Source organism: Notamacropus eugenii, chromosome 1 (genome assembly GCF_028372415.1).
Source record: "Notamacropus eugenii isolate mMacEug1 chromosome 1, mMacEug1.pri_v2, whole genome shotgun sequence".
Lineage (NCBI taxonomy): Eukaryota > Metazoa > Chordata > Mammalia > Diprotodontia > Macropodidae > Notamacropus > Notamacropus eugenii.
The window spans coordinates 250,083,169-250,111,081 of NC_092872.1; the positions used below are offsets into that span (position 1 = coordinate 250,083,169).

At 39.0% G+C, this 27,913-nt stretch overlaps 1 protein-coding gene across 2 annotated transcripts; it reads right to left on the bottom strand.

Annotated features, from left to right (window-relative positions):
* Positions 1–26,645, bottom strand: LOC140517353 (beta-microseminoprotein-like). 2 transcript variants are annotated; one of them, XR_011971553.1, is made up of 4 exons: positions 10,324–10,566; positions 2,564–2,669; positions 1,621–1,726; positions 1–473 (listed from the first exon to the last, which is right to left on the bottom strand). XR_011971553.1 is itself a non-coding variant. In XM_072628527.1 (4 exons), the coding sequence occupies exons 2-4, from the start codon at positions 2,661–2,663 to the stop codon at positions 344–346; spliced, it is 336 nt and encodes a 111-aa protein (XP_072484628.1). In that variant the 5' UTR covers positions 2,664–2,669; positions 26,579–26,645; the 3' UTR covers positions 1–343. The 2 variants fall into 2 exon arrangements, 1 of the variants encoding a protein (XP_072484628.1); XM_072628527.1 differs by lacking the exon at positions 10,324–10,566 and adding an exon at positions 26,579–26,645.
* Positions 26,646–27,913: the final 1,268 nt, after the last annotated feature.

Genomic DNA, 27,913 nt, shown 5'->3' on the forward strand with positions numbered 1-27,913 from the left:
TTAGACATTGATTCTTTAAAGAGAAAAGAACAGATCCATTTCATGCTATAGGACAATGTATTTTCTTGGGTATTCATCAGACAGCAGGTTGCAGGCGATATGGGTACAACCTAGATATGTAGAGGATTTCAGGAGCCAGAGAGGTGTCAATCTGTGGTTTGAATCAACGTGGTTAAGACTTGAAAATGCTTTCAGTACAATGAAGATCCAATGTAATGCCTACAAGTTTATGAGAGCCCTGGTGCTCTGAATTTCAAGGAAAGGGCCCATTCTTCAAGTGATGACAAGGTCCACTGGGATGCAATTACGTTGGCAGCAACATCAGGAGGAAGAGGTAGAGTTATTAGCCTACATACTGATTGACTTCGCAGGCTAGACTGGGATTGGCTTTCTGTACAGCATACATGCTACAGGTGAACTTGTTGAAGATTTCCTTGCACTTGACTTTGTCATAGTTCTTAGGCCTTATCACCCTGTTGGTGAAAGAAAATTGCACAGAGATTAGGGTGGTCCTTGGGAAATGATGAATAATTTATTAAGTCTCTTTTCCTTATTCCAGGCAGCCTCTGATTATGAACCATTTGTCCTCCCCAACCATTGAATAAGTCACCTCAAACTGCCAACAAGTAGAGATGGAGGAGAGAACACATTAGGTCTTAGATACTAGCTAGTTGGCACTGAATGCCAGGGTCACACAGCTAATAAGTTTCTGACATTGGATTTAAGCAGAAAAGTATAACAGATCCTAGATTTCAAACACTAATGGACCTTAGAAGTTGCCAAGTTCAACAACGGCCCCCCTCACCACCTGCCTTTTCTTTAACAGAGGAGGAAACTGAAGCTAAGATTGTTCAATTGACTTGATCACAGATAATCAGATTTTGAGCTGAGATTTCAATATAAAAGTATCACAGATCTTAGATTTCAAACTGGAAGGGACTTTAGAAGTAATCAAGGTCAAAATCCTCTCTTTTTTAGTGAAAGAGGAAATAGAGGCTCACAGAAGTCAAATAAACTTTTCCAGGGTTATACAGATAATGTATAAGGGTCTGAAAAAGGTTGTGAACTCAAGTCTTCTCAACACCAAGCCTAGTACTCCATGCAGTGTTTCCACTAGAGAGGTTAAAGTCTTGCTCTACTCTTTCCTCATTGGGTTACATCCAGAATACCATGTCTAGTTCAGGGAGTAACCTTCTAGAAAGGAAACTGATCATCTGGGGCACATTCACAGGATAACAAAAATGGAGAGAATGAAAATCATTGTCAAAGGAGCAATACAGGAATCACAGCCCAAAGAAGGGAACCTTCTGTCACAGGGAAGAGGGAATAGAATTGATCAGCTTGCTTGGCCTCAGGGGACAGAGCTGAGAGCTGGGGATGGAGGCTGGGAAGACTCTGTAATTAAGTGCTATGAGAGGAAAGCTTCCTAGCAATGAGAACTTTCCAGAAGGAGAAGGAGTTGCCGTCACTGAAAGCCTTCAAACAAAGGCCCATTGGGTACCTGTTGAATAGGGATTTCTAGTTCCCAGATGGGTTCTACTCCATAGACCCTGATGTCCCTTCTGGCTTAGAGATTCTGTCATTTTCCATCTGTCTTTTTAGTGTCAACTGTGTACTCACGTGCTGCAGCAATTTAGTCCAAGTCCTAAATAACATGTACAGCGCACACAATTAGATTCCCATTGAGTACCAAATTCGACAAATGCACCATTACCATCCTTGCAACCTAAGACAGAACATGTAGCAAATTTTCAGTTAAATTGCAGCTAGGTCCTTCAAGCCACATTTAATGGTACTACACTAAACCATCCTAAGAATGGAAAATCTGGGCCACTTTTAAAGACCTTCAGAGGAGGTTCTACCATTTCCCTTGTCAATCTCCTCCACTGCTTCACACCCCATTCAGTTAAGAACAGCCCTTAAGTCATTCCCCAAACCTTCACAGTGACAATTGGAAACATCTAATATGCTAATCTGCAAGATAAGTGTTAGCAGATCCAGAGTAGGACATAAGCTCCATGAGGGCGGGGACTTTTTTTTTTAAGGTATCTTTACTTTTCCTCTTAATTTCCTTTCCAAGATTAATTTTGCCTTTGTAGCTGCAACCTTTTGCACACAGTAGATATAAAATGGATGCTTGATGACTTAAGTAGGTAAGTGTTTGAGGCATAGAGAGGGCTATAGTTTGTCCAGCATCACAAAGCTAATCAAGTGTCAGAAGTAGGATTTAAACCCAGATCTTTCAAACTTCAATCTTAGCTCTCTAACCACTAACACATACTGTCCCTTAGAAATATATCATATGTAGATAATAGGTACTAACTCCTAATTATGTGATGATGGGGGAAAGACCTTCCATGTATATTTAGAAAGTTGACTATTTTCTCCATCTCAGACACATCCTTAGATTAAATCTACTTTTCCCACCTTTTGCCCCTTATTTCCATTCTATGGGTCTTGGCTTCAGTGGACATAGGCCATTCTAGCTTGCCTCAGTCATTTTTCCTCCTAAACAAATCCTCCTTTCCCTAGAGACAGGAAACAGGAGCAAAGAAAGATTTACCTTTTGGTACAACTCCTGCAATGATCTCCAAGGGCCTGAATGTACAATCAGCATCACAAAATGTCACAAAGATAGCCAAGGCTGGGAGAATACCTAACATAGTATTCTATTAAGAAAAGAAAAATAAAGATGGATGGGAAAGGAAAATGAATAGAGAATTTGTTTTTTAAAGCTTTATACCTGTTTTTCACTTTTATTCTACAGTTACTTCCCAATATACAGTCCCTCTTCCTGGCAATGGACCCTTCCTTTGTAATAACGTAGTCTACAAAGGTGCACAGGGCATAAGGCCCTGGACTTGATGTCAGGAAGGTTTAAGTTCAATCTGGCCTCAGATACTAAGATATTCAGATACTGCCTCAATTTCCTCATTTGTAAAGTAGGACAATGTTTGCCTCCCAGGAAATGAGAAATGAGAGAATATTGGAAAAGTGCTAATTATTACAAAAAACAGTCAAGCAAAGTCAATCACACAGTGAAACAATTATGTCTCATAGGATCCCAGGATCATAGATTTAGAACTATAAAGATCATTGAGTTTAGCACACTCATTTTGCAATGAGGAAGTTGAGCCATTGACAAGACCCTAATAATACTCTTGGCTTGTTCAGAGATGACAAACTAGTGGTAGAGTCATGGTTCAAACTTTTGTCATACTGACTCCAAATATCCACTGTACCATTGCATATTTTAGTTTCTGCCTCCATAGTCACCTACTTTTCTGACAAGAGGAGACAAATACTGTGTGTCTCTGGGCAAGTCACTTTTTGCAACTGCTTCCCTCAATTTCATGCATTGCAAAATGCAGATAACAGCAGCTACTTCCCAGAGGGGTTATGAGGATAAAATGAAATAATAATTGGAAAGCACTTAGCACATATGGGATGCAATATAAATGCTAGCTATTTTTATTGTATGTATCATATTGAATAATAGTGTATTAATGCTATTCTTAGTGTTGATAAATACATTTTGTTTTCTATCCTTTGTTTATTGCCTTTCATCTGAGTTCAGATTTTTTATTTTTTTCTTTCCATTCCTATCACTATACTAATTTGGTACATACTAATTTGGAAGAAAGCCTGCTTTCTTCAATATGCATCAGTTCATTCAGGTCTTTCCATGTTTCTCTGATTTCTTTATATTTGTCATTTCTCTTTTTGTCTGCTTTTATTTATTTATTTACTTATTTTTAAATTTCATTTATTTATTTGCATATTGATTTTTTGTTTTCAACATTCATTTCCACAAAATTTTGAGTTCCAAATATTCTCCCCATCCCTCCCCTCCCCCCACCCCAAGACACTGTGCATTTTGATTACCTCTTCCTCCAATTTGCCCTCCTTTCTATCACACCCCTCTCTTCCCTTATCCCCATCTTCTCTCTTTTCTTGTAGGGCAAGATAGATTTCTATACTCCATTACCTGTATTTCTTATTTCCCAGTTGCATGGAAAAACAATTCTCAATATTCATTCCTAAAACTTTGTGTTCCAACTTCTCTCCCTTCTTCCCTCCCCATCCATCCCCAATGAGATGATAACCTATACAATATATGCTATACATGTGTAGTTATGCAAAAGACTTTTATAATAGTCATGTTGTGAAAGACTAACTATATTTCCCTCCTTCCTATCCTGCCCCCCCATTTATTCTATTCTTCCTTTTGACCTTGTCCCTCCCCAAACTTGTTTACTTCTAATTACTCTCTCTTCCCATTTGCTCTCCCTTCTATCATCCTCCCACACCTCACTTATCCCCTTCTCCCCTACTTTCCTGTAGTGTTCGATTTTCATACCAAATTGAGCGTGCATGTTATTCCCTCCTTGAGCCACATGTGATGAGAGTAAGCTTCACTTTTTCCCTTTAACCTTCCCTCTTTCCCTCTCCATTGGAAAAGCTTTTTCTTGATTCTTTTAAAAGAGATAATTTGCCCCATTCCATTTCTCCCTTTCTCCTCCCAATATGTTCCTCTCTCATCCCTTAATTATATACTTTTAGATATCATTCTTTTTTATTCAACTCACCCTCTTTCCCTCTCCCTCTCTCTCTCTCTGTATATATATATATATATATATGTGTGTGTGTGTGTGTGTGTGTGTGTGTGTGTGTGTGTGTGTGTATGTGTGTTTGTAATCCCTCCAACTACCCAAATACTGAGAAAAGTTTCAAGAGTTAAATATTATCTTTCCATGTAAACAGTTCAACTTTAGTAAGTCCCTTATGATTTCTCTTTCTTGTTTACCTTTTCATGCTTCTCTTGATTCTTGTGTTTGAAAGTCAAATTTTCTATTCAGCTCTGGTCTTTTCATCAAGAATGCTTGAAAGTCCTCTATTTCACTGAATGACATTTTTTCCCCTGAAGTATTATACTCAGTTTGGCTGGGTAGGTAATTCTTAGCTTTAAGCCTAGTTCCTTTGACTTCTGAAATATCATATTCCAAGCCCTGTGATCCTTAATGTAACAGCTGCTAGGTCTTGTGTTATCTTGATTGTATTTCCACAGTACTTGAATTGTTTCTTTCTGGCTGCTTGAAATATTTTCTACTTAACCTGGGAACTCTGAATTTGGCTACAATATTCCCAGGAGTTTTCTTTTAAATATCTTTCAGGAGGTGATCACTGGATTCTTTCAATATTTATTTTGCCCTCTGGTTTTAGAATATAAAGGTAGTTTTCCTTGATAATTTCATGAAAGATGATGTCTCGGTTCTTTTATTGATCATGGTTTTCAGGTAGCCCCATAATTTTAAAATTGTCTCTCCTGGATCTATTTTCCAGGTCAGTTGTTTTTCAATGGGATATTTCACATTGTCTTCTATTTTTTCATTCTTTTGGTTTTGTTTTGTAATTTCTTGGTTTCTCATTAAAGTCATTAGCTTCCATCTGCTCCATTCTAATTTTTAAAGAACTGTTTTCTTCAGTGAGCTTTTGAACCTCCTTTTCCATTTGACTAATTCTGCTTTTGAAAGCATTCTTCTCCTCACTGGTTTTTTGGAACTCTTTTGTCAATTGAGTTAGCGTATTTTTAAAGGTGTTATTTTCTTCAGCATTTTTTGGAATCTCCTTTAGCAAGCTATTGACTCACTTTTCATGATTTTCTTGCATCACTCTCATTTCTCTTCCCAATTTTTCCTCCACTTCTCTTACTTGATTTTCAAAATCCCTTTTGAGCTCTTTCAAGACCTGAGACCATTGCATATTTATTTTGGAGGTTTTGGATGTAGAAGCCTTGACTTTTATGTCTTCCTCTGATGGGATGCTTTGTTCTTCCTCATCCAAAGGGATGGAAGAAAATACCTTTTCACCAAGAAAGTAACCTTTTATAGTCATTTTTTCTCCCTTTTATGGCCCTTTTCCCAGTCAGTTACTTGACTTTTGAGTCCTTCGTCAAAAGGAGGGTCTACTCTGGGGACCTGTAAGTTCTCAGTTCCTCCAAGGTGGCACAGTCACAGGAGAGGAATTTACTCCTTTCTTGGCCTTCTCTCTGTTCTGGGAGCAACTACAAGCTTTTCTGCCCAGGATCTGCGAGTAAAATTCCCCCTCCAGAACCTCCACCAGCTCCACCATGACAGCGCTCCTCCTCACCCCAAGACTATCACTCAGGGCTGAGATTCAGATCAGCTGCTCAATTCCCCCAGAGTCTTTAGGCTGAGGGCTACTAAAATGGATATTGTGCCACAGTGACTGCTGCTGTCTTGGGGCTGCCAGGGCCAGACTGAGTTCCCTTCTCACCCAGGTGAAAACACTTTCTCATTGACCTTTGAAGCTGCCTTTGGCATTTTGTGGTCAAGTAATGTGGGAACTGCAGCTGCTGCCTGGGATTCTGCCTCCTGAGATCTACTCTGGTCCTCTCCCTGCCATGTTGTGTAGCCCATGCTGGGCTGCGCTCCACTCTGAGCACTGTGTGATAGACATTTCCTGTTGGTCTTCCAAGCTGTCTTGGGCTGGAAATCTCTTTCATTCTGTCATTTTGTGGCTTCTGCTGCTCTAGAATTTGTTTAGTGTCATGTCTTACAGGTATTTAATGGGCTATGGGGGGAGAGCTAGAGTAGGTGTGTCTTTCCACTCTGCCATTTTGACTCCACCCATATTTGTCATTTCTTAAAGGCAATAATGTTCCACTCTATACATATGCCACCATTTGTTAAGCCAGATTGAAGACTCTGAATTCTTTTACCTGGGACAAATTCATTTGGGAAGGAAAGAGGTTTTGGAGAGCTGGGAAGAAATCGATCAGGATGATAACAGCGGCACAGAGTACTGACTGACTATGGGTACAGTCATACTTGGAGAAGGTTGACTAGAAGGCAATAACGTGGAGAGGGGCATTATGAAAATGGACTTTGGGTATAGCAGTATGGAAGCAATTGGCAGCTTACAATTGATTAAAAAAAACTGACATATCTGTGATTTAATGGACAATTGAGGCTCCAGGGTTGGAATTGCCTGTATCAAGGCAGAGAGATGACTCCTCTTCCACTTTTAGACCTAGAGAAGTAAGTGGAAAACAGACAACTAGGAAATATGAGCAGCTGAACTTGAACCCTGAGCTTCCTGACTGCTAGCCTTCTTATCTTTCCACTACACCTTGCTACAAGGAGCCCACAAGGAAATTCTACAGGGACTTGACAACTTTCAGAAGCAGCCCATTTCTCTACCTCACAAAAACCCAGTAATATGTCTTCATTTCCCTTCAAAGATGAGCCCTGTTACTGACAATTGTGTCTTAGCATCTCTTTTGCAAGGGGTTGTTGCTGCTGAAGGGAACCAGATCAGGACTGACTCTCCTTTTCCATTTCTGTCTCTATCTCTCTGTGTCCTTTGGTCTCTCTCTATATGTAGATATAGATATGTATCCATATATATATGCAGATATAGTAATAGACATTTATTTCTATATCTATCCATCCTTTTTCATATTTTAAAAATCATTATCCAATTTTTTTCTACCTGTCTAATTTGGATTTTAAAATCCTTCTTGAACTCTTCTAAGAATGCTCTTTGGGCTTGACACCAGTTCATATTCCCTTCTGAGGTTTCAGATGGAAGGACAGTCTCTGTGCTGATCTCTTCAGTATTTGTGTTTTGGTCCTTGTCCCCAGAGTAAGCTTCTATAGTCTTTTCTTTTCTGGTTTGCTTCTTGCTTATGAAGATCACCATTTTTTCTGGCTTTTAGAGTGGATCTTTACTTCTGGGGCACAGGGGACTCTATCCCATGGTTCTTGTGCTTAGAACTTAGAACTTGAGGCTTTCTGTATTGTGGCCTCTGGTTCTTTCAGCTAGAAGCTAAACTTTTGCAGCTTACATGGTGCTGAGCTGACTGGTGTACCAAAGCAGAGGCCAGGTTAAGTCTTTCCGAGTTTTCCAGAGTTACCCTGGAACTCTCTGTGAAAGTTGTGGGGGATGGGGTCATAGGAGGTCTCCTCTCCTGAGCTAGAGCACAGGCAGGCTCAGTGGTTGGTGAACCTTGTCTGCACCAGTGTCCTCCCAATTTCCCTGGCTGTGCTGAGGCACACCTGGGATCCTGGTGTTGGAGATTATGGGCTCCACCCCTCTAGGGCTCAGGATCTCCTCCTGGTTCACTGAGGTGGGGATGTCTGGGACAGGTCTGGTCCTGCACTGGTCCCCTTCAGCCACAGCAAGAGGGCCTCCATTTGTAATTTTGCTAACCTCTCTGTCTAAAAGACTGCTTACCCCTTCAACTGATCCAGGATTTTTCCTGGGGAAATATTCTATGAGTTCTTCAAGGTCATTAAGGGGAGGGGAATAGCATGTACAGATCACTCCATCATCTTGACTCCTGGAAGTTCAAGTAGGTGACTTACAGACATTTTATTTGTAGGTTGATAGTCTCAGCAGCAACTACTGTTGTTACCTAGTGTTCTGTGCTTCTCTCTGACTCAGTTCCACTGGACTCCTGTCCTGGGCTGATATGTTTGAGAATCTGCTCTGCTGCCTCTGCTCCAGACCTCCAGGTGCTTCCTGCTTGGCTTTGCTATGACAAGGTCTGAGTTGGTATAGTCTGTGTGCTGTGCGCTCTTCCAAGCCCCATGCAACAGATCCTTCCTGTTGACCTTTAAGGCTGTCCTGGGCTGGAAAATTTGCCACACTCTGTCTCCTAGTGGATTCTACCACTCTATAATTTGTTCAGATTCTCTTTTTAGAGGTATCTGAAGGAATTTGTCTTAGAGTTTAGGTGAGTACAAGCTCTCACTCCGCCATCTTGACTCCACTCTATATCTATCTATCTATCCATCCATCCTTCTATCTATCATCTATCTATCTATCATCTATCTATCATCTATCTATCTATCTATCTATCTATCTATCTATCTATCTATCTATCTATCTAATCTATCATCTCTCTATAGTAGAGGGAGATTGAAAGTTGTTGCAATAACAGCCAAGAGGAAATTGAACACATAAAAAATGACAAACACTATTATATAAGCAGAGGGCAGGTGGATAACTGGAAAGAATGGTGCAGTATGAATTATTAGATATATGCTGAATTAGATCTCTAAACCAGTTAAATAACCTTGCTCCATCCCTGCAAGAAAACAAAAATATAAAAATCACCCCATTGGATCAGAGAGATGGTCCAGAGACAAGTGTCATGTGGTCCAGGTTTCTGGCTCTGACAATGCAATGAAAGGATCTTAGGTGAGAACTTGGTCATCATCCACGACATGTCCATCAACAACTTCAGGGCATGTCCTCAAACATTCTGAACTTCTCCATAATAATCCACTACAGGTTAAAAGAACAGGTTCTTTAGATGCAGTTTCACATCTTCTGCCTTCAGGCCTCTGCATGAGGCTCTTGTCCCCCACCAATGCATGAAATGCTCTCCCTTCTCACCTCAATTTCTGGAAATCCTTCCCTCCCTCTCAGAGCTCAGAGGTGTCTCTTCCTTCCAGAAGCATTTCATGACTCCCCGAATTAGTGTGAATGTGTGTACATTATATGTATCCTCTATTCCCCTTAGTAGAATCTGAGCTCCTTGAGGGGAGGAGCTGCTTCACTTTTTTCTCATTTTAGGTCACATTTGTTTATGAGGTAGATAGTGGTACATGGATAAAGGGCTAATCTGGAAGATCTGAGTTCAGATTTGGTCTCAGACAAATACTATTTGACCCTGAACAAGTCACTTAACCTTTGTTTGCTCAGTTTCCCCAACTCTCAAATGGGGTTAATAATTGTGCCTACCTCATTAGATATTTATGAGAATCAAATGAGATAATGTTAACAAAAAGTATTTGGCACAGTTACTGTCACCTACTAGTTGCTAAATAAATGCTTATTCCCTTTCCTACCACTGCTTCCCAGCAGGACAATTCATTAAGAGCAGGGTTCATTGGGAATGGGGCCAGGGCAGAACATTTTTATATCAGAAAGAGGCCAGATCCGGCTTTGGTTGGGTCACCACAGTTGGGTACCCTGGGCAGCAGGTATGAAGTGGGACTTCAGAGGAGGCAGGAGGCAGAGAGGCTATACTGATGGATGGAGGCAGAGACAAGTGTCATTTAGGTCACAGGTTACCTTGGGCTGACCCTGCCTGTGCCCTCTTTGATTTGAATTATTGCATCTGTTTGCTACCTCTACAATGAACATTTTAGGCCCAGCATCTGTTGACAATTGTGCCTGCAGTGGAAAACTGGGCCAATATCCACAGCATCAGTGTCTATAATGACCTCAACCTTTTTTTCCTGTGTTCCAGCTAAATTCAGAGTAAATCATGGTTTGGTAAGGACTTACCATGAAGGAAAGATCACATTTCAGGAGGTTTATTTCTCCCAGGTCAGTAAGTGGCTCCGCCCTCTTCAGTCCCACAGATACACCTCAGGAGATTGGGCAGTACATCCCCATCAAGACCCCATGTCTCCTGGGTCACTGTCATTATAGCTGATTTTTGTTGCTGGGCTAATTCACAGGGCCTGAGGGGAAGGGGGCCCTGAGGAGCAACCATCAAGCAGGTGGTCTAGATTGACATCCACTTGCTCATTCACAAGAACATTGTGACTAGGAAAATTTGCCAACTTCACACACCTGGATTAGATGAAGTTTGCTAAGCTCACATTCCTATCTCTAAGTGTAGTTAACCAAGGCAGTTGTTGGGAACATAGGACTTTCCCAGGTCAATCAGTGGTCAGACAGGTAGGCCAATCAGTGATCAAACATGGAGTCCCCTTTGCCAGCTAGGGCCTAGTAACAGGTCAAATCTCATGCTATTTCTTGAGATATGCATGGCATGGGGATATAAACCCATGTCACATGACACTGGTAGTGTTTAATCTGAAGGAGAAAGAAGGACATGATAGCCCTTTATGTATTTGAATGTGATGCCATAAGAAAGAGGGGTTAGCGATCTAATTAGTAATCATTAGATTTTTTTTTTCTGCTAGCCCCAGATACCAGAACTAGGAGCACTGAGTAAAAAGTGCAGCGAGACAGAGTTAGGATCAATGAAGGAAAGATTTACTTATACTTAGAGCTGTCTCAACATGGATTGGACTGCCTGGAAATGCGGTGAACTTCCCTTCACTGGAAGCTGAAGGATGTTTATAACACATTCCTGCTCAGGGACAGATGGCACAATAGTTCTTCTGAGGTCCCTTCCAACTTGGGGACTTTGAGCACTCTCCAAGTTTTGTGACTTGTTTAAATAAAGTCAGACTTTCTGAAAATGAGCAGAGAGGAATCTTTTCCCCTTAATTCATCATGAAAATTGATTTTTTTTTTCTTTTTAACCCATGAGTAAATGAATCATTTCAGAGATACCTTATCCTTATAGCCTCAACCAAAGCATCACCCTCTCTGTAGGGATATGCAACACAGAGAAATACAAATGGGGGGAAGTCCCCAAGAGACAGTTTCCTCAGAACTGTAATGCTTTGCTCTAAAGAAGTGTCTTCTATCAACCAACTCCATTCTATAGTCTCAATAGAAGAGCCAGTTCATGGTATTTATGCACAGGGTTAGTTAGAATACAGTGTGAACTGGGTATCTCCATGCACACTGGTAAATAGAAGCAGAAATCTATACTCTCCATGCTTTTGTCTGCTGCCTATAGAAATCCTGAGCATGGGAGCAAGGCTGATGTCCCTGCCTTTCAGCACACACAGGTATGTGCTGGACAGCATAGGGGCTCAAAATAGGCAATTATGTAGGGAAGCAAGAACTCCCTAAGATCCCCATTTCCCTTTGTAGAGAAGGGAGCCTCTAATTCAATGTGTGACTTTAGGTGAATGTTCTGTCATCATCATTGTCATCATCACCACAACCACCACCACCATCATCATCATCTTCTTCTTCTTCTTCTTCATCATCAATCGTCATCATCATCATTTGATGTTGGTATTCAGTAATTTCAGGTGTTTCTAAGTCTTTCTGAGTCTTTCATTTGGAATTTTCTTGGGAGACATACTGGAGTGGTTTCCATTCACTTCTCCAGCTTATTTCACAGATGTAGAAACTGAGGCAAAAAGTAACTTGCCCAGGGTCACACACAGCTAGTTCCTGAGCCTGGATTTGAACTTACGAAGGTAAGTCTTTCTGATTCCAAGTCCAGTGTTCTATCCACTTCCCCACCTAGCTGCTCACATCTTCATCATAGTTAACATTTATATAGTGCTTATCATGTGCCAAAGTGTCCTTGTATAGCTTCTTCTGACCACTTGCCCATGTGTGTTCTCCATAAAAGTCTTTTTGACAAGCGTACATTTTGCATTCAAACAAAGTGACCAGCCCATTGGGGTTGCGCTCTCTGAAGCATAGTTTGAATGGCAGTTCAGTTTGAACAAGGACTTCAGTGTCTGGTACCTTATCCTGCTAGGATATCTTCAGAATCTTCCTAAAACAGTTCAAATGGAAACGATTCAGTTTCCTGGCATGGCGCTGATAGATTGTCCATGTTTTACAGGCATACAACAATGAGGTCAGCACAATGGGTCTGTAGACCTTCAGTTTAGTAGTCAGTTTAATACTAGTTCTCCTCAAAACTTTTCTTCGGATTTGATTCTGCAACATGGGAGACACTGGCACAGCACCACTTAGCATGGCATGCCCATATCAAAAAGGGTGCTGTGCTCTATTGCCAAGCCTAGAGGCCTGTATTGGGCTACCCGAGTCTTTCTTACCTGTCCAGGTCTTCGGCTGGCCACGCCGGATGCACGTATGAGAGAAAGGACGTTCCAGAGTCAAACAGGGGTTGAGCTTTATTACAGGGTTTCGGTTACAAGTGCAGGGGGTCTTCTTTCTTAGGATGAAGAGGGGGAGATTTCCTAAGAAGGCTAAGCTTAAGGGATTGGAAGTAGAAGTACAAGCGGGGAGAGAGGGGGAGGGGAGAGAGGAAAGAAAAGAAGCGGAGCCCTACTTTTCTCTTTGGCTCCACACGTGCTAAGAGAGCTTTTAGGCTTCCTCAATCCTACTTAATCTTCAGCCACACAGTTTGCATCTCAATACCGTGCTGTTAGGTAACTAGGTGTGCTCCAATCCGGGACGACCTCGAGGGCAGGGAGACTCCACCCATCAGGTATCTCCGGGGGAGAGGCGGAAATACCCGAGCTAGCCGAGCTAGCTCAGTCTGACCTTCTCGAACCCCCGCTGTTCATGGAGGGCCTCGTAAGACTCTAAGATTTAGAAGTCCCACTTTTACCTGCCCGAGACTGTCCACACGGAATTGAGCTTCCAGTCCCAACACTCTATGAGCAAAGCAGAATTGAGACAGCACAAAGTAAATGTAGGATGTGCAAATTTGGAGTATCCACCCCAAATATTCACATGGACTATCTGTGCCCAATCTGTGGTAGAGGATTCTGAGCTTGTATTGGTCTGACCAGCCACAGTTGGAGACACTGAAACCTCACTTTATCATGGTGATGTCATTTTGGTCCTCTGAGAACAAAGGACAACAACCAACCAACCAACCAACCATATGCTAGGCACAGTGCTATGAACTTTAAAATCATAATCTCATTTGATCCTTGCATCATCCTGGGGGGGTACATACTATTATTGTCTCCATTTTACAGATGAAGAAATAAAGACAAACAGAGGTTAAGTGACTTTCCCAGGGTCATATAGCTTGTAAGTGTCATAGGCTGGACTTGAACTCAGGTCTTTTGGACTCCAGACTCAGCACTCCATCTACTGAACTACTTAGGTGCCCTCATCATGTATCATTGAGTCTTTCTACCTAGAGCTAGTGACACCTCTGAAAAATGATATGAGAATGAAAGAAATATCTATGATATGCTTTAGACTCTTTAGAAATATTAATGATCTAAGCTGTGAACTTTTAATACTTCCTCTGAGGAAAATGCAATGGTAACAGGAGAGGACTAAAAGAATCTCTCCTGTGTCAAGAAATCAATTGCCAATGTACATTAATCTCACAACTCATAGACTTTTAGGTTTGAGCAACCAGAATGGATCTTAAGAAACTTTTAGACCAACTTATGCTAAAAAGAAGAAATTGTGTCTCTACCATCATTGATGAGTACTTCTTCCCCCTCTACTTGAAGCTGAATATCCTAACAGTGATTTGGAAGGTCCTTGTCTCCTGAGGCAGCCAGCCCATTACTCTTAGACAGCTCTATGTTCTTAGGCAGTTCTTTCATCTGCCTCTTTTCAACTTCTATCCATTGTGCCTAGTTCTGCCCTCCAAAATAGGCCCAAACACAGTCTAAAGGAAGTCAAGATTCACAGAATGTCTGGGATGGCCCAGTTTCCTAGCTTTGGGCAGGCAGATGGCAATGTCGGTCAACTGGAGAATGTGCATTTTGAATGGCTCATGCCCAAAAGGAGCTGCCCTGGTGTCCATTGCAGGTAACTAGAGTAAAATTCGTTTATATTTTAAAAGATTTTTACACCTTTGTTTTAATATAGTCATTTTTTGCATATTTCTCTCCTTTTCCACTTTCCTACCCAAAAGTGAAAAAAAAATGTTAAGCAAAAAAGAACTGGCACAGAGACTGAGTCTGACAGTCTATACAGTATTCAATATTCTTAGCACAAATGAAAGAAAGAAACATCTATTAAGCACCTACTACATACCAGGCATTTTGCTGAGTGCTTTATAGATATTATCTCATTTGATACTTGCACCAACCCTAGATGAGATGATGAGTGCTATTATCATCCCTATTTTGCAGTTGAGGAAACTGAGAAAAATAGAGGTTAAGTGACTTGCCCAGACTTGCATAGTGAGGAAGTACCTGAGGTCTGATTTGAACTGAGATCTTCCTATCTCTAAGTCCATACTTTATCCACTTTGTCACCTAGTCCCCCACTGTTTCAATCAAAAAGAGAGATAAACTTGGGTGACTTTTATTTTATTCATCTTCTTAGTTTTTCCCATTCATTCTAATTTGGTATAATATAATATGGCAATATAACTGGGTCCTTAATCATTTTTTTCTCTCAAGAAAAATCCAGTTGAACAGAGTGAGTAAGATGGTCAGTATATCCTTAAGATCTCACTTATTAATCTAGAGAGACTTAGGCTTTTATTCATGACTGCCAACATTTCAATATTTCTTTTCCACCAACTAAGTTTCAGTACCATAAAAATTAAATTTAATGGTTCCGGGGGTACACTTTTAATCTCCTGGGTGTCAATTTGATGTATGACTTTACTGGTGGGAGACAAGGTGAGTAATTGTTGGGTCTATACATGATAAGATGATTTAGTGAGATTCTTTGGTGTATTGGAGCAAGGAGATTTTGTCAGGTGCTTTTAACCTTTGAAGGGGCTGAGAAAGATGGTTCATATTTATAAGTTGGTGGCAGGAGTTGGAGGATATGGGGAGATGCTGAAATGAGCTTCCCAGATTATCTTAATAGTTTTGGAAGACAATAATAATATAGCCAGCACTACATATAATAATATTATCATACAGATGCACTATAGATATTTTTGTAATAAATAGCATTTACATAGAAATGTAAGGTTTTCAAAGTTATTTACATAAATTGTCTCATGTGATCCTTACAACAAACCTGAGGGATAGGGGCTCTTACTATTCTCTTATTATAAGTAAGAAAAATGAACTAACTGACCTGCCAAAAGTCATACAGCTAGGAAGTACCTGAAGCATAATCTGAACACATGTTTTTCAACTCCAGCTTCAGCTCTCTATCCATTTTGCCACCAATCTACTTTCAGTTGCTTGTTATTTTCCAGAAATTCACATCTGTATTTTGATTCATGATAACTTATCAAAACTGTTGAGTTCCACAAATCCCATTATTATAATGATTTCTCATCTTGAGTCTATTTCATCCATGCCCATTACTTTAGGGAGGAATAGATTATTCACCAGAGGCAAAAATTTGTCACAATCCTTAAAATCACTGTTTATGATGCTAAAATTCTTATTGGGTTCCTCCAATAAACAGCAGACCTGCCTTTGACTGGGAAAGGTTGTGTACACAATTTTAGTTTCTATTTATTTCTGCCTTCTTGTTGCTACCATTTGTTCTGGCTGTACATGGAGCTTTTTCAAGGTCTCCAACATTCGATTTGATATCTTCCCACTTTGCTCCATTTAATATTGTAATGCTTCACAATTCTTCTCCATTTCCAGATTAATGTTTGCCCCTCTCAAAATTAATGATACATGTGGGATGTTGTTGATGTCCAGAGTCTCAGCCCCAGCAAGGCTGACAAACGCAGAAGTAATCAACCTTCCCTTTGTGTCTTTTCAGGGGGCTCTGAGAGAGTTCATAGGATCTTAGCATCATGATTCTAAAACCAGAAAGGCCCTTAGAGTCATAGGACCAGAGGGACGGATTAGAGAGAGTAGAGGGGAAAGTGAAGAAGTCAAGTCAGGAGCAGGACAAGTACTTGAGGGATTGCTTAAAGGAGGGGTTGTTCATCATTTTGTGTCATGGACCCCTTGGGCTATCTGGTGAAGCCTTTGGACCCCATCTTAGAATAAATTTTTTGAATGCATAGAAAGCAGTGGATTGATTACAGAGAAAACCAGTTATAAATCAATTACATTTATGTATAATTCTTATGTATATAATTACATATGATTGGAATAAATTTATAGAAAAGTATATGGAATGTATATTTGCACATGCCATATAAAATATTTGACCTATGTTCCTACGATGACCAAGCTTGTCCTAGAAAAAGAAATGAGAAAATGTATCTCTCTCTCTTCCTTCATTCCTCAACATGAGGAATGTTGAGGTATGGAAGATATTATCAGTCTCAATTGATAAGTTGGCTAGTTTTACTAAACCACTTTTTACTTTTTGATTTTCTTATTTGCTATTAAATATAATATAAGTAAAAAAACATCATATAGAAATAAAAAACATTTTGTATGTATGTATATATTTATATATCATTTATACTGAAACCAATTATTTCTGGGTTCAAGTCCAGTCTCAGACCCTTGCTATCTCTATGACCCCGATGGCAGGCCATTCCAGTGTCTTTGCCAGGTAAACCCTTGACAAAGAGTCTGACATGAGTAACAAATGACTGAACAATAAAAGCAAAACATTGTAAATATTGTTAATAAAAATTATATTTTGTAATCAATTATACAATTATATATACATTTATTATATAGAAGTATTTTACAAACATATATCTAAAAAAATTTATGGACCTGTGGTTAAGAATTTCTGCCTTGAAAGCATATAAGATTTTTTTATTTCTTTAAAGATATTTTAAATATTTGTTGACATATTTTTTCTTACATTGTCTTCCTTTCTTCACGAAGTCCACTACCTCCAAACTTATCCTTTGTAACGAGTGAACAAATTTCAAAATTCAAAGATAGAAGAAAAATAGAAAGCAGTTTAGTGGGGGGAAAAAAGCATCTTTTTAGGAAACTCACTTGGGTCTCCTTAGAAAACTTCTTTTTAATAAGAGTGGAGGATAAACAAGGGGAAAAGAGCATGGAGAGAAGTAGGGAGTTATCATCACTATAAATGTGAATGAGATGAACTCACCCACAAAATAGAAGTGGATAACAGAATGGATTAAAAATCAGAATCCTACAACATATTTTTTTACAAGAAACATATTTGAATCTGAGAGATATACGCAGGGTAAAGGTAAGGGGCTGGAGCGAATCTATTATACTTAAGCTGAAGCAAAGAAAGCAGTCACTCCATTTTATAAGGAGATTGTTATGAAAGGTGTTGTTGTTCAGTCGTTTTAGTTATGTTCCACTCCTCCTGATCCCATATGAGGTTTTCTTAGTAAAGATGCTAGAGTAGTTTGCCATTTTCTTCTCCACTTCATTTTGTAGATGAAGAAACTGAGGTAAGTGGGATGAAGTGACTTGCCCAGGGTTACACTGCTATTAAGTGTCTGAGGCCAAATTTGAACTCATGAAGATGAGTATTCCTCACTTTAGTCCCGGCATGCTGTGGAACCACTGTGCCACCTAGCTGCCCCATTATGAAAGATAGTTTCTCCCAACAGAGAGGTCTGTCATCCCAAGAGTCTGAGCAAACATATTCATTTCAATGGCATCCCCCATCACTGAAATCCTTTCTTCTGGAGAATGGAGGCTTCAAACACACCACTTTTTATTGGTGACAACCCTACTTATCAAGACTTTTCCAGAAAATGTCTTTAGTCCTCTCAACAAAGAGCCATTGCACATGCCTATACCATCCATAGGGGAAATGCTTTCAAAAGTCCCAAACAAAGGCTCACCATCCTATCCTGTAAGCTCATCAAATAGTTTGGGAGAGCTCTTCCATTAACCCATCACATATATGTAATGTTAAACTCAAAGAGAAGTCGATCTCTGCAGACCACATACTGGCTTAGAAAACCACAAATTATTATCTAGGTTGTATTATATTATTATTCATGTTAATAAACATATCACAATTACATTTTACACTGGTTCTGACCACACTGGGGAGTTTTGAGATCCATGAGTTCAACACTTTTGACATACATTATCTGAGCTGAGCCTCATGATATCTCTGGGTGATAAGTATAATAATAATTATTATTATTATTTCTATTTTATAGTTGATAATACCAAGACTGATAGAAAAAGTGACTTGTCTATGTTTACATAACTAACAAATATTGGAAGTAGAATTCAAAGCCAATCCTCTCTTGACATAGATGCTAACTATCTTCCTATGATACTATGATAGCAATCCTTTCTTTCCAAATGACTAATGAAATATAATTTCCCAAATATAAGGATAATAGCTTATGTTTCTATATTGTAGTTGCACTATATCACTGCTCTGTTAAGAAGTGGAAAGCATGCTTTGCCATCAGTTTTCTGGAGTTCTAAGCAGTCATTGCATTGATCAAAGTTTTTCACAGTTGTATTCCTTTTCAACATTGTGGTATCCCTTTGTAAAAATTTTTCTCCTTGTTCTGTTCAATTCCTTCTGCATTAGTTCATGCAAATCTTCCCAGGTTCATCATTTCTTATGGTGTAATAAAGTACATGGTACACATACCACAGTTTGTTCAGCCATTTGTTATTTTATAGGTATACATTGTATTTGTAGCTCCTTGTTATGACAAAAATAGATGTTATAAATATTTTTGAACATTTGGATCCTTTCCTTGCTTTTAATGTTTTGGGGTTTTTGCACTGGGGGGGGGGGGTGACTACACCTAGTAATGGTATCATTGGATCAAAACTTTTCCTCAGTTTAGTGACTCTTTTGGTTTTGTTCCAAAGTACTTTCCAGAATGTTGGACTGGAATGATTGACTCCACCAACAGCTCATTACTGCACCTCATCTTCCACTGCCCCTCCATCAAGTGTCCTTTTTGGTCATCTTTGCCAATCTGAGAGGTGTGAGCAGCACTTTAGAGTTGTTTAAATTTAGAGCCTTCTTATTAATTCATCAGATCTGAGGGCAGAGTGTGTTTTTTGTCCTTTTCTTTTTTGGTGGGGGTATCTCCAGTGCTTAGTACAATGCCCAGCATATAATATGTACTTCATGAATACTTATTAGAAGTTAACTATTAATTGGAGCAAATGGTGTTAAACTCAAACAGAAGCAGAGATCATTAAACTTTACGAGAGGATATTCACATGTAGACTTAAAAATCACACATTAAAGTTATCTATGTTTTATTATATTTTAATTTACTTTTAAAATATTTCTCAACTATATTTTATCTGATTCTGGTCAAATTTGAAGGTGTGGTTTGCATAATATGGGACTGTGTGTTTCACACCTTTGATTTGGGTCATCATTTCACATGTTTATTTATAGCATACCTTTCTTTCTTGAGAACAACCTATTTATATTCTTTGATCAGATTTAACAAGGAATGACATGTTCTTATGTATCTTTTTCAATTTCCTATATATTCTGCATATCAGACCTTTATGATAGAAATTTGTTGCAAAGTTTTCCCCCTTTTATCTCATTATAAACTTAGAAATAAGTGTAGCTTTCCATGGAACATTAATACATATCAAGAAAAACTTAATGGAAATGCATTGTGAGAGACCCCATCTTCATTAGATGACTGAATGTTTTTCTCAGCTTAGTTAACTGAAACTCGTACAAACCACAGAAACTGACAAATCAGCAGAGAGAAAGAGGTTAACTTTAACACATAGCTTACACACACACACACACACACACACACACACACACACACAGGATTCCCATGTTAGAAGATGTATTTGTTAAATTCTGATCATGGTACTGTAAGGTTTTCTCATAACAATTCTGTGAAGAAGGTGGTGCAGGCATTTTTTATCTCCATTTTTCAGATGAGGAAATGGAGCCTCAGAGAGGTGAGGTGACTTGCCCAATCAAGGTCACAGAGTTAGTAAGTGGTAAATCCCTAAATGGATTCTACATCTTCTGACCCAATCAGGGCACTTTCCCCTACAATATCCTGTCTGATGATAACAGTAACCTTATGATCCCTTTGTTTCTCTGGAAGTGTTTCCTGGGCTTCTTCCACTGCTGTATCCTTTTAATATCATGGTGTCAGGCACAAAGCTATATTGTAGCCACAGAAGGAATATCAGAAGCAGTGGGAAAAACTAGGAGGAAGAATCCACTCCTTGGAACATGAAGTGAATGGCATAGAGGTATGTCAGTTGCCTTGGGCTGTTTCAGACCATTTTTATGGAAAATATAAGATAGAAGGAAACAAACATGTCTTTTGTGCCTACTGTGCTAAGCACTTGTCAAATATTAATTAATTTGATCCTTACAATAAGCCTGGGAGGGTAGGTGCTATTAATATTCCCGTTTTATAGGTGAGGAAACTGAGATCAACAGTTGAAAGAACTGGAGATGTAAGGTGGAGATAAAGAACCTGAGGTAGGAATGGGGTATGACAACACAAGATCTTTCTTCAGGTAAAGGGCTGTCACATGGAAACAGGATTAGACTCATTCTGTTTTGCCCTAGAGGAAAGAACCAGGTGCAGTGGGTGAAAGTTTAAAAGAAATTCAATTTTGTCTTCACATTATGAAAAATTCCCTAACAATGAGGGCCATGCAAAGGTAGAATGAGTTGCTACAAAATGGGTACCTACTTGCCAGGTAGGTTATAATGGGAATTTCATTTTTGTATTACATAGACTAGAAAAATTAGCTTTACCTATACAAGATAGGGGAGAGATGGCTAATCAATAGCTTCTTTATAAAAGATTTTCAGGTCTTTATGGATTATATACTGGATAAAGATCAACTGCATAGGGAGTCAGAGCCAAGATGGCAGAGCAGAAAGATGCATATACTCTAGAGCTTCCCCCACAGCCCACAAATACCTGTAAAAAATGACTCTCAACAAATTCTAGAGCAGCAGAAGCCACAGAACAACCAAGTGAAAGAGGTTTCCAGTCAAAGGTAACTTGGAAGACTGACAAGAAAGGTCTATCTCACAGGATGCTGAATGGAGTGGAGCCCAGCGCTGGCTGCATGGTCCTTGGAGGAGCAGGACCTGAACAGACCTCCAGGGCATAATTCCCAGCAGGGAGGGTCCCAGATCCCTCAACCCACCAGCGACAAAGAAAGCTCCAAAGGTCAGTGTGGGAAGGCTTTCCCAGCTGGGTGCAAGGGGAACAGGGTCCCCCCAGCCGTGGCCCCAGGTGGTGGCAGAGGCTGCAGTGTAGCAGCAGCAGTGGCGGCAGCAGCAGCAGCAGGCTGCAGGTGGCTATAGTGGCCATGGAGGCAGCATGGGTCCATTGTCCAGGCAGTTCAGCTTAAAGCCTCTGGGGGAATTGAGCAGCTGATCTGAACCTCTGCCCTTAGTGGTGGCCCCTCCTCCACTCAAAGCCCCTGGGGGAATTGGGCAGTTGATCTGAATATCAGCCTTGAGCATGGTACTGGGGGGAGAAGGAGCACTACAACCCTCCTCTTGACAAAGGATTCAGAAGTCAAGTAATTGGCTGGGGAAATGCCCCAAAAAAGGGGAAAAAAGATAAGATCATTGAAGATCATACTTTCTTGGTGAACAGATGTCTTCTTCCATCCTTTAGGTTGAGGAAGAACAAGGCATACTGTCAGAGGAAGTCAAGGCTTCTGCCTCTGGTACCTCCAGAATGAATATGAAATGGTCTCAGGCCATAGAAGAGCTTGAAAAGCGAGTCAGCAGGTTGCCAAAGGAGAACCAAAAAAATGCTGAGGAAAATAACAACTTTAAAAAGAGGCTAACTCAATTAGAAAAAGAGGTCCAAAAAACCAATGAAGAGAAGGAGGCTTTAAAAGGCAGAAATAGCCAAATGGAAAAGAAGATTCAAAAGCTCACTGAAGAAAATAGTTCTTTAAAAAAGAGAGAGGAGTTCAGGGAAGCTAATGACTATGAGATAAACCAAGAAGTTAGAACACAAAACCAAAAGATTGAAAAAATAGAAGATAATTTGAAACATCTCATTGGAAAAACAACTGACCTGGAAAATAGATCCAGCAGAGATAATTTAAAAATTATGGGAGTGCCTGAAAGCTCTGATCAAAAAAAGAAAATTATCTTTCAAGAAATTATCAAGGAAAACTGCCCTGAGATTCTAGAACCAGAAGACAAAATAAATATTGAAAGAATCCATTGATCACCTCCTGAAAGAGACCCGAAAAGAGAAACTCCTAGGAATATTGTGGCCAAATTTCAGAGTTCCCAGGTCAAGGAGAAAATATTGCAAGCAGCCAGAAAGAAACAATTGGAGTATTGTGGAAATACAATCAGGATAGCACAGGATCTGGCAGCTTCTACATTAAGGGATCGAAGGGCTTGGAATAAGATATTCCAGAAGTCAAATGAACTGGGATTAAAACCAAGAATCATCTACCCAGCAAAACTGAGCATAATATTTCAAGGGAATAAATGGTCATTCAATGATATAGAGGACTTTCAAGCACTCATGATGAAAAGACCAGAACTGAATAGAAAATTTGACTTTCAAACACAAGAATCAAGACAAGAATGAAAAGGTAAACAGGAAAGAAAAATCATAAGGGACTTACTAAAATTGAACTGTTTACATTCCTCCATGGAAAGATAATATTTGTAACTTTTGAGACTTTCCTCAATATTTGGGTAGGTGGAGGGATTATACATACACACACATACACACATACACACAAAGACACACATATATAGATAGAGAGTACAGATTGAGTTGAATCAGAAGAGATGATATCCATAAAAAATAAAATTAAGGGGTGAGAGAGGAAAATACTGGGAGGAGAAAGGGAGAAATGGAATGGGGCAGGCTATCACTCATAAAAGAGATAAGAAAAATCTTGTTCAATGGAGGAGAAAAGGGAGGAGGTAAGAGGGGAAAAGTGAAGCTTATTCTCTTCACATATGGCTTAAGGAGGGAATAACATGCTCACTCAATTTGGTATGAAAATCTATCCTACACTACAGGAAAGTAGGGGAGAAGGGGACAAGTGGGGTGTGGGGGATAGAAGAGAGGGCAAATGGGAGAAGGGAGTAACTGGAAGTAAACACTTTTGGGAAGGGACAAGGTCAAATGAGACAATAGAAAAAAAAGGGGGGGGACAGGGTAGGATAGAGGGCAATATTATTAGTCTTACACTACATGACTATTATGGAAGTCTTTTGCAAAATGACACATAGAGAGCCTGTATTGAATTGCTTGCCTTCTCAGTGGGGATGGGTAGGGAGGGAGGGAGGGAGAGAAGTTGGAATTCAAAGTATTAGAAACGAATGTTGAGAATTATTATTGTATATAACTGGGAAATAAAAAATACAGGCAATGGGGTATAGAAATTTATCTTGCCCTACACGAAAGGACAGCATTAGATCAATAGAGAACATATTTTTCTGATAGCATTTCTGACAATAATTTCTCAAATTTCACAATATAAGAAAAAATTTTTAATTGACAATAATCATTTATTTAAAACATGAAACAAAATGTATTCTTAGATGATATAAATTCAGTCAAAAGTACTTCCAAATTATATTACACAGAATATCATTCATTTTATCACTTTTGGCATTTTATGCTAATTACTTCTGAAACTTGCCATAGAGTTATCCTGTAGGTAGAAACTACATTCAATTAAAGAAATAATAATAGCCGTAGCCTACATTTACATATTGCTTACCATATGCCAAGTGTCCTGTTAAGCATTTCGCAATCATTACATCAATTAATCCTCACAATAACCCTGGAAGGTAGATACACATTCTATCCCCTTTGCAAATTAGGAAAGAGAGGAAAACAGAGGTAAAATTCCTTGCTTAAGTCACAGAGATAATAAATTTCTGAGAGCAGAGTGTAACTCAAGTTTTCCTGATCTATTCATTTTCCTCCCCCTTTTTTTTTTTTTTTTGCATTTGATGCCACAATTGATAGGAGAACACATTTCACCATATTATAATTTAATTATAGGACAAATCTCAATCAAATCAAATCTAAATTTCCAACCAAAAAATTAAAATCTTCATTTTCCTGGTCTATTAGGTACCTGTGCTTTAATTTTAGAGCCTAGAGTTAACAACTTGTTCATTTTCAAAGGTTCATGGAAACAGTTTTAGCTTTTCATAAACTTTTAAAAAGTTTTCTCTTAAATCACAGCAAAGGTTGTTGTTCATAAAATAGCCTAATCCTCTTTCCTTTCCCTGAGGCTTTGCAGTTTCAATTCTAGAGAAAGGTGGGGAGAGGCTCCAAGTATCAGCCTTGCCTTCCCATTTCCTTGCTTTGGAGCTTGAGAGGATTCAAAAGATTGGGATATATTCTTAGAATGGGCTTTCAGGGGTAGAGTACCATCTTTCCTAATTGTATCCCAGATTATTTGAGTAACTAATCTTCACTCATATTCCTCCTTTGTAATTTAACACAAAATTTTAAATAATCCAATTAATTGCAATACTTTTGGGGGTTTCTAAGAGCTTACAAATTCATGGTTTCTTTTTCCTTTTCTATGGTGAACTTGCTTCTAATTTACTTAAACAATTAATTCTATTATAAAAGGCTTTGAACATTCTACTTAAGGCTTCCCCAAATACATTTCTACTTTCTGGGCCTCTCAACCAGCCACTTCCCCTTATTGTGAATGTCTTTCCCTATTATTCATTACAGAGTGTAGACCCAGGCAACATGGGGGTTGAGTAGATGATCCTGCCTCATTGGCTTCTCTTCATTATACATCTCCCTTTACATGTCTTAATCAAATTTCATTTACTTTTAAGTTGCTTCCTGATCTGAACATGTTTCCTCTTTTCATGGTCTAGGAAGGATTATGTACCAGATTAAATTTAAACTGCTTACAGAAGATTTAGGCTCTTTTTGTTTTCTTTTATCAGTGAAACTGCTTTCCTTTATTCCCCTAAAACAGTAGCTCTCAGTCTCTAGGGAAAGGGTGTTAAGTCTCTGTAACTTTGACTTTCACAGTCTTATTTTCCTTAAAACAAATTCTACCCTAAAACTCACTGAGACATTTCAGCATTTGTTAAGCTTCTGTTAAGTGCTTTATCAGATAGAACAAAGAGAAAGGGGTGAGTTCCCTATTAAGTACTTGCCTCAAATCTACTTATCCCAATGGAATCCAACCATCTCAGACCTCTTTCCCAACTCCAAATCCTTCCTTCCCTAGAGGGGAGACAGGCACTTAAGCTTCATATGCAAACCCTCAAAATTTACTAAGATGTTTTTAGCAGCTTCCATAATTTGGAAACTTATAGGTACAGGTATTATTTAAAGTGATAAATTCCATCTCTCATTTATTTATAATGCCACAAATGTTTTACCAATCAGGAAAAAGTTTTTGTTTCTTTCATTTCTAAGTTTAATTTCTGTAAACTCAGTCTGGATAGTGCTGAAATGACTGACAAATTATCTTGGAGGGTTTTTTCTTTTTAACTTAAATCTGCGGGTAAAAACCTAAAGTGGGAATTAATCCTGCTTACTTGGAGAGATGCTTTGGCACAAGATTACAGAAAGCTGGAGAGCTCCTTCAATTATAAAACTGTGGATCTTCATTAATCTTTCTAAAGTGTTTGGTAGCCCCTTTTTACAGCAGTCTTTATGTCCAGTTGCATTTTGTCCTTCGAAATTTTTCAATTTAGCAGAAGCTACAAACCACATTAACCACAACCCAAGAGAAGTATTTTTTCTGAGCATTTGATAAAGAAATAAAAACATGGACAAAACAATAAGAGAAATACATACTTGATAGTCTCCCTATCTCCTACTGAAAGTCTAATCTCAAGGCCTTTAATTGGTTGCATTTAAAAGTCCCTTCTTTAGGCCAAACTTGGGATCTATTTTTATGTTTATATATTTTAGAACAATCTAAATTTCTTTAATGTCAGTTTTAACTGGTGTGCTCTTCACTTGGTACCAAAATAAAAGAAAATTTTCCAGGGAGATTCCTATTTTGATGCTACTCTGAGATCTTATAATTTCCCCAAAGGAACTTCCCCCAAAGTGTTCAGGCTTACACAAGTTTATTTCACTAAGGGCATATTTCCTGCATTGAGAAAGCTTACCTTAACTATTTCCTTAAAGGAACCTCCCTTGAGACCTCCTGGTCTCAACAACATGAGAACTTACCTTTAATCAGAAAGAAATAGAGATTGAGGGGAGTTCGACCTCCAGGGATAATCTTCCTTGAAGAAATTCCTCAGAGAAATGTTCAGACTGCTCCAGGCGGGTTTTTTTATAAGTGCTTCCTTTTGGAGTACTTACTCACCCTGGCTGATTTTGCCAAAAAGTGTGATGGATGACATCTGTAATAACCAAGGAAACAAAGGTTCAGTCTTCCAAGTATATCAATTTATTAAGCAGTACATGTCAATTGTATAAACAACTTGGGACCAGGACTCCTCAGCTTGGCACAAGACCCCAAATACAAGGGAAGATAAATATTTATAGATTAAAAGTGAACAATTAACAGGATGTCAACCAGGACACAAGATTAGGCAATCTGATTTCTAATTGGAAGAAAGATTAGGTACTTTCTGAGTTGGGAGGGGGACTAGGGGAGTTTGAGGAATAGGGAGGAGGGAGAATGAGCAGGTGGACTTTCTAGGATGTGAAACAGTATATCACTCAATTCCTGATTAGCAAGCAGGTGGAATTTACAGAAAAACTGAAACTTAAGTCTCAAAATGGAGTCAATTTAACAAGATGGAATCAGTTTGGTTCAAGCAATACTCACAGTTCTCTCAGTAAATATCTGACAAGCTAGATACCATAAAGAGTCATAACATAAGAAGAGGAAAATCAGAGGCACTCACAAATTCACAAGTGGCAAAAAACAAGAAAAGAACCAGTAATAAAATATATGGCCTCAGATAGACACAATTGACCAAAGTGTGAGTAATAAGTAAGGTGACAAAAAAATCCTAATTCAATAACTCACATTTGATGTAACAGGTCCTTAGTAATATTTTCCTATGTTGATTATCTCCACTTTGTTTTGTACATATCTTGTTCATACATAGTTGTTTGAGCAACATGCCAACAATCTCATTAGACTGTGAGTTTCTTAAGAACAGGGAAAGTTTTATTTATTTTTTGCCTTACTCTATATTCCCACTATTTTGCACAGTACTTGGCATATAGTAGTAGGTGGTTAATAAATGCTTGTTGACTTGATTAAAAATTAGTGGGATGAGAACAGAACTGGGAAATAAATCTGAAAGGATACGTATACCTTATTCAAAAGGAACAGAATAGACAAAAGTCAGGGGAGGTTCAAAAGAGCATTGCACATTAGAAGGTGTACTCAGGGAAGAAATTCAGAAATCAGAGAAGATGGAAACCTAATGAGAGCTTTAGGATGAAGATCAGGAAAGACAAAAACAGAAACCTTGATTGGAGTATACTATAGACCGCCAGGACAGAAAGAAGATGTAGAAGAGCAGTTCAGGAAAATAATCATAA